At 38.8% G+C, this 7,625-nt stretch overlaps 1 protein-coding gene across 1 annotated transcript in view; it reads left to right on the top strand.

The window, feature by feature from the left end:
• Positions 1–2,708: 2,708 nt before the first annotated feature.
• LOC111871811 (HEAT repeat-containing protein 6) overlaps positions 2,709–7,625 on the top strand; it is a 28,984-nt gene continuing 24,067 nt past the window's right edge. Inside the window, exons 1-3 of the mRNA XM_023865171.2 lie at positions 2,709–2,942; positions 4,377–4,625; positions 5,185–5,454. Coding sequence (XP_023720939.1) covers positions 2,766–2,942; positions 4,377–4,625; positions 5,185–5,454 — 696 coding nt within the window. The 5' untranslated portion in view covers positions 2,709–2,765. The remainder of the gene's footprint in view (positions 2,943–4,376; positions 4,626–5,184; positions 5,455–7,625) is intronic.

The raw sequence follows: 7,625 nt of genomic DNA, 5'->3' as shown, positions 1-7,625 counted from the left end.
TACCTATAAAATTTACATTTCTGTAACCAGCAGTTCATATCCGAGATTTATATATTTAAGAGCATCGCATAGGATACAAGGAAAGAAATGTGACATGTAATCAAAATCTGGGCCCTGCTTGTAACCCTTCCTTTCTCAGCCTATATCACTGATATGGAACGTTTCCCATATCCCTAAATACAAAATTAATATCCACAGACACCATCATTGGCATTTTAACCGTCTATCATATTTATTTTGCAATGCCATTTACGATTCAAAGTTTGCACATCAAAGGACAATCCCATAATCAGCCAGTCTACCCTCTACAAAATCCCAATACTACTTCCCACATTAATTTCCTTTTTCACATTGCATGTAAATATATCACATCTCATTAGTCACCTTTTGCCTTCTTACCTTGGCCAGTTCCCACTGCAGCGAGATGGTTAGATCCATGGATTGCCACTACAGACCACAATATAAATGGGGAGGGGGGGATCCCTAATCACACCATCTCATTTTCAAGTACCTTTGGACTTTCAGATTTCTCACGAAATGTACTGAAGAGAGAAAAAACATACTTCACAAATGTAGTGTTCATCTGTATATCCAAATATTGCAAATTCACTACAATAAAATAGACTCTTATGCTGATCACAACCAAAACAGATAATTCTATACTAATATCAGTGGCCTCAGACGGTCTTCTCAAAGTATAATCTCGGTATATTCACTCAATTCAGTGCATGACATTACTATGCTGCTACAGCTGACAGCTGAATGCTGCAAACCCAAAGTGCACCAAATATGAAGAGATGGTGAAATAGTAAAGAACCCTGGGGGGAAAGTAAACAGAACCAAACTGAAAATTATTACGAGGACATGGTTCAACTTGAGAGGGATCTGAAAACAAACCAAATCCTATAAAATGCTATATTACACATTAATGACAAAAACACAAGAAAAAACTTCATGCACAGATAATCAACAAAAGTCCAGAAACTATTACAAAATACACAGTGTGAACACTGGGATGAGGGAAGGTTCAACATGGGCTTTAAGCCTTTATTTCAATCCAAATGGTGTATAATAGTACATGCATCCTTACAGCAAACACTGACCTCCAAATAAGAATTACATGGTATTTCGCTTACCTTTCATATCAGCATCATTAAAACTTGGGCACCAAGATATGCATAGGCATATCCGGACAGAAACATTTTAACAAACAGCAGCATACATCCATGAGATACTAGACTGAATTGCTGTTACCACATTTCGTTAAATGCATAAAATGAAACAATTTACTGTCTTGTCACACTGGTTCAGAAAGACTGCATCGAGCAGAAGACAACAAAACCACTGATTCACATGTTCAACTTCCAACCCACCTGCAACCCATCTAAATGCCTCCTTGGACAAACCCCCACGTCAGTGCGCGATCGATTACCAGTGCTTCACAGAAATGTCTGCATCCATTCTGATGAACCTGGAGAACATTAGGTGATCAGGTGTTCTCATCATGTATTTGGTCATGATGAGCTTCATTTAACACATTGTGGACCGGACGGGCCATATGGCCCTCTACGTTTCCAAGTGTTGCGGACCGGGTGGGCCATATGGCCCTCTACGGTCACGTTATGTTGCAAAACGCTATATATCGCTGTGTGGCTTCGTTGAATCGTAACTACTGCGTAGATGACCTCCACCATCCTTGACCTTGGCACTAGATGGAAATGAGTGGTCAGATTTATGTTCCAGCCACTTTACAGCCAGGAAAAGAGTCCCCAGTATACATTGAACAGGAGCCTGCGTAGACCCCAAAACTGGTTTGGATCCTGTTGAGAGGAGAAAAATCTCTTCCCCTTGCCAGGAATCAAACCCCAGCCATCAAGCAGGTAGCCTGTCACTATACTGGCTAAGCTGTACTTGTTTTATACCCGAGTTAAACTTGGGCCCCTTACTCTATGAGAGGAGCAGAGACTGAGATAAAAAATAACATAAAGAGGAGCATCACAATTTACAGTTTTCCCCTACTTGGTAGACTGACTCATGAATGACGAGGGTGTGACATACAAAATTCATATGGAAGATGAAGTACATACATAATTCAGATCTGAAAACTTAAAAATATGAGACAAATTGGAGGACATGGGCACAGATCATGGATAATATTAAACTGATCACACAGAAACAGATGTGAAAATATGGACTTAATTTAACTAACTCGGGATAATTTTAATGGTTCCATAAAGGCAGGAAATTTCTTGGTCAGGTGAAAAACTAAAAGGCAGGAAATTTCTTGGTCAGGTGAAAAACTATTAACACTGAATCTCCCAAGCTTAGGAAGGCGTGTTTCGCAAGAATAGCAATAAATAATTTTTCAACCAGATCTCCTAGACAGCAGAGGTTCTAACCCCCCCCCCTTTTTAATTATTCAGTATCACTTCACCCACATCCTTTGGGAGGGATATGAGTGAAGTGACATTAAACGCGGTTCCCACCTAAAAAAAAACAACCTAGTAGGCCCATCTGCAATACATATCAGGTTGCAAATCATTTTCCTCACCAGTGCCTTGAAAGTATTAACCTTTCTTTCCCATCATACACCTCTTTATCCAAATGCACTTGAACCGCTAGCGCTGAAGTAATACGTGTTCTGATTGGTCAAGCGCCTATAATTCGGAATTTTACCTATAGGTGTCACTAGAACTAACTGTAGGTAACAGGGGGAGCGAGATAAGTGGTGATATGAATCGTATCTCATTATTACGATTGGGACTATGGCTGCAGAAATTGGGCTGCTAAATGAAGATTGTAGAACTAAATTTCAATATTTGGCATCTAAGTTCGCAAGTTTACTCCATGGAAGGAGTGAATGTGATAGACAACAAATAAACTCATTGTTCGACGAGCTAAATGCTCTAGACATCAAGTCACCTTTAGTCGGTATTTCAGATGTAGGTGAAATATTTTGTTACAAGAATGCATGAATGAAGAAAATTTGCCTTTGATAATTGTATTAATGAGGTACCTTTTGTTTCATTAAGTTGGTACTATTGCAGACTAATATATTCAGGGATACTAATGCAACACGTAACAACAAATTACCTCTCATAGTTTGGCTAATACCGTATTTTCGCATGTATAGGCCGTGTGCGTGTATAGGCCGCAGCACAATTTTCGGCCCCCAACGGCCATCCTCAGGTGGTCCATTATGCCAAACCTGCTACACAGCACCGAGTATTGTTCCTTCCACACGCGCATAACTGAACATTTTGTAATTAAAATGTTCTAATTGGTCTCAACTGTCATGCGTTAAAAATTGTACATGTTATAGTTCATTCCATTTAAAATCAATTACAAATCGTTAAAATTGTTAGTTATATAAAACTCCTAATTCTACCTCATAAGGGGCATCGTCCGCTTGTCTAAGCAACATACCCTTCTACGGTTGTTTACATTGCAGCGCTCACCCTTTCCACAAGCAAGCCCGTTATGTTTTGTCTGCAGTTTTGCTCCTTGCTTGTCTGTTGTTCCCACAACCCATGTATGGTGTTTTCTTTGCATGTGCAGACGTTGTGCTTTGTTACAGTTCACTCCATTTAAAATCAACTAAAAGTCATTAGAATTTTTAATTACATAAAAACTCCTAATTCCACCTCATAAGGGGCATCATCCGCTTGTCTAAGCGATGTTCCCTTCTTTGGTTGTTTACATTGCAGCAACTCACCCTTTCCATGTGCAAGCCTGTTGTTATGTTTTGTCTGCAGTTTTCCCCTTTCTTGTCAGTTGTTCCCACAATCCGCGTATGACATGGCTTCATATGCAAAGACAACCTCATATGCGACTTGTGGGAACAACAACCACCATCATGGCAAGAGATTATTTTTTTCAAGTGAACGTTTGTGGTAATAGGCCTTATGTAACATCCTCTCTGATGAGAGGATGGGTTTGTCTCTTATGAATATGCTTGGCCTTTTGTCAAGTGTACATATTGTATATACAGCATGTTATTGAAAGTTCTTCCTTTTGCACTGTATACAAGTCCTCTGTCAGCCCACACTTTGCAATGTAGATAATGTCTTATCTTACTTATCTTATGCTACAATGCCTGCTTAGTCACTTGAATGGTCTTAAGCTTAGCGATGGCTCCAGTATTGTTGCATGCTTACATTTATGAGGTTCTTGCCACTGTGAATATGAAGGTAAGGTTTTCTTGGATGTGACAACATGTATCACCACTTGAGTTGAAATGAAGATCACATAAAATTGTGTCTACATGAGAATACTGTTGCTACATTGCTGCAACAAATTTGTAAAGCAGGGCATATTACAGTTTGCTATTATTTATGAATGATGTGTTAAATATTTCTAATGATTTACAATTACAGGATGCTATTCTCATCATAAATCGATGTACTTCAATTGTGCCTTCCACGGACACATTCTTGGTAGCAAAGGGTTGCCAGTTAATTTCAAATTTAATCACAAAGCAACATGTGAAGGTGGAAGGTAAAACATTGTCCATAGCTATCAGATGGTGTACGCAGTCTTTGAAATACTGTGGGGATGTAGCCATTGTGGATATCCTACTAGCTTTTCAAGCTCTCCTGCGTAGGAATGGAAGTAATGTTGAAGAGGTATGTTGTTTCATCTTTCATGGTGGTTACTTATTAGTCTGAAGGTATAGGTGACGGTAAAAGAAAATACTCTGTATAGAGTTGAGTATGTGTTCCGTAGATTCTCATATGGGCTAAACCAAAGGATGTAGAATATGTCATTTCACATTTAGATGTCCATAAAACTTAAATTTTTTAATAGAGGTAAAATAATTTACACAGTAGAAGGGGTTAGTTAAGAAGTAATCTTGTGATGAAGGCTTGAATACTTTTATACCATGATTTAAGATTTTAATTGTAGGTGGAAGACTACTGAATGTCCTGATATGTGTGTAGTGTACTTCCCGATATTTAGTGAGGTTAGCATTTTGCATGTAAAGGTCATACTTATGTCTTGTATTTAAATTTGTGTACATCTGTATTTCTTTGTAATTCTTTCAAGTTTTCCACTGCAAATGATAGTAAACAGAATAGCAGAAAAGATAAAGCACACTCACAATAGGATTTATTTTTATGGGAGTGTGAATACGAATCTACAGAATTCATTTCTCTGCATTAAGTTAATTTAACACATTTTCAGCAAATGGATGAGTTGGCAGGTGCAAATGGTGCATTAACATTGTTACTGGAGTATGGAAATCAACCAAACAGGAAGAAAGATGGACTGATATTGGCATCACCTTGGGAAGTGCATCTTATGGCCATTGAATGCTTTGAATCCTTGGTCTTTCCTCCCGATCCTCCTGCAGAACAATTAAAATTAAAATATCTTGAAGCTTGTGCACAGGTTTTTCTGAAGCAGTTATACTCTGAAAAACATCCAGAACAAGAAGAGCTGGTTTATTGCAAGGTGTGTTGTATCTTTGCTTAATATAGTATATCATCATTACAATTAGTGGTGGGATATGCAGTAGCCTAGTGGTTAAGGTACTGTCCTACAGGCCGGAAGGTCGCGGGTTCAAGTCCCGATGAGGTTATTGGATTTTTTTTTCAATTGACCTAATCCTTCCAACCGCACTAGGCCCTGGGGTTTACTCAGCCTCTAACAGAAATGAGTACCAGGAATTAATTATTTAATTTTCCTGGGGAGTGAAGCACGGCCGGCATGTAAGGCTGACAACCTTACCGCCATCTTTGAGCCGTTTGTCAAGGTAATGTGGGACCCTCAACATCTCACAACCGTATGGTTGTATGGGCCTTCACAGCTTGTTACAGGGATAGCTTTATTCCCCCCCCCCATTACTGGTAATACTTCCAGCATTTCAGAGGTCTCCCTGATTTGTTTTCCTTCTCATTAGTATTTTAAGTTATTGTCACATGACGGAGTGTGACTGTAGATTGGTTTTCGAATGATGACTGGACTTATTGGATCCTGTGATACACAAAACATGACTACACTTTGCAGTTCACTGTTATACACATGCCCACACAGCCACTTATGCATGCGTGCACACACACGTGTCCACATTCACATCTTCACTGCTGATGCTTGCTTCCAACAGCAGATCATTCCTCTGTGATCCCGAACTGTCCCTGGCCTCAGTTACCAACTTCTAACAGCAACAGCTCACAATAACTGTACCACATCAGTCCTCTAACTAACTCACTAACTAACCAGCCAGCTCCTCACTGACTGACTCTTCCCCTCTACCTGCTTATAACATCTCGGCAGAGACCACACAGAAAACACCACTCCTCTGTCGCAGTGCAGTTATTGCTGCAGGATAGTTGTATTTGTGTCTATTGGTGGAGCTGTTACCTAGCAACGGTGGTTGTATAGTTGTTTATTTCATGTCATTGCCTAGCAGCAGGTTCACATGCCACAGTATTTTTCAGACCCTGTTTTTTTCCATATTCTTCTGTATTCTGTACATCAGGCATGTCCAACTTCAAACAGGTTGTTGTTGACATTTTAGTGTCAAAACTTCCAGTGATCTACCACCCCCTCCAATCGTCGTACCTCACTTTAAGCAAAAATATTGGTAAAAATAACATGACACATGATGTTTGTTATAAAAGCAACATACATTGAAAGTACAGACTACTTTAATATGTATTTTCCCTTCAAAATCTGAATATAATCATATTATATTACAAGTGAATTTACATGCTTTTCACGTATAATTTCCTCATAGGCCTATGAGATTGACCAAAAATCGTCCCACGATCGCTGCCTGCTATACATTATATTACTTGTGGATTTTGTAGTTCTCTCATAATTTCTTCACTTCTTTTATAGCCTGAAAGATTGTATCCCACAGACCTCCTCATGATATACTTTTCTGTAGAGATCAGTCTTTCCTCATCATATCTGCTGATTGTCCATGATACAATACATTACCATATGATAATTTTTGTGGCTTATTTTCATGACACTGTCAGTATCTCAGACTATATAGCACTGAATGGTAGGATTATTGGTGAATAACAGATTATAAAGGATTCAGAAAGATACATCGATGGTGTAATCAGGGTAACAACCCAGCATTTGCCTGGAAAGACTCCGGAAAACCCCCCAAATCCTCAGAGCAGCCAGTGTACAGATCAGAGTTTGAACTGAGTACCTCCCACATACAAGTTTAAAGTGTTACTGCTCCATCAACCAGCTCAGGCTATCAGATGATGTTGCTCTAGCAAGTGACAAAATATACAATTTCTACATCAAATCCTGTTCTACTTATGATATCCCAAGTAACTAAAAGCATTCATTTCTGTATCCCATCACTAATGCATATCTTGCTTCTGATAGGTTTTGGGTTAATGTTTGACATAATACCATATTACTTTGAATATAAAACACCCTTGAATTTAAAACACATCCAGTTTTTGAATGTGGGTTTTAGAGGGGAGAAAATTAGAAGGGTGCACATTCCTTGAATTTAGGACACACCTCAACTTTTCAACTGGAAAAAAAAAAATTGTGAAATGTGTGTCTTATATTTGAAGTAATATGGTATATCACAGTAATATTGCCAGTTCCATACGGGTGTGAAACTTGGTGTCACATAAATTAAAACTGAA

Source organism: Cryptotermes secundus, unplaced genomic scaffold (genome assembly GCF_002891405.2).
Source record: "Cryptotermes secundus unplaced genomic scaffold, Csec_1.0 scaffold873, whole genome shotgun sequence".
NCBI lineage: Eukaryota > Metazoa > Arthropoda > Insecta > Blattodea > Kalotermitidae > Cryptotermes > Cryptotermes secundus.
This window is presented reverse-complemented; position numbering and strand designations above follow the sequence as displayed.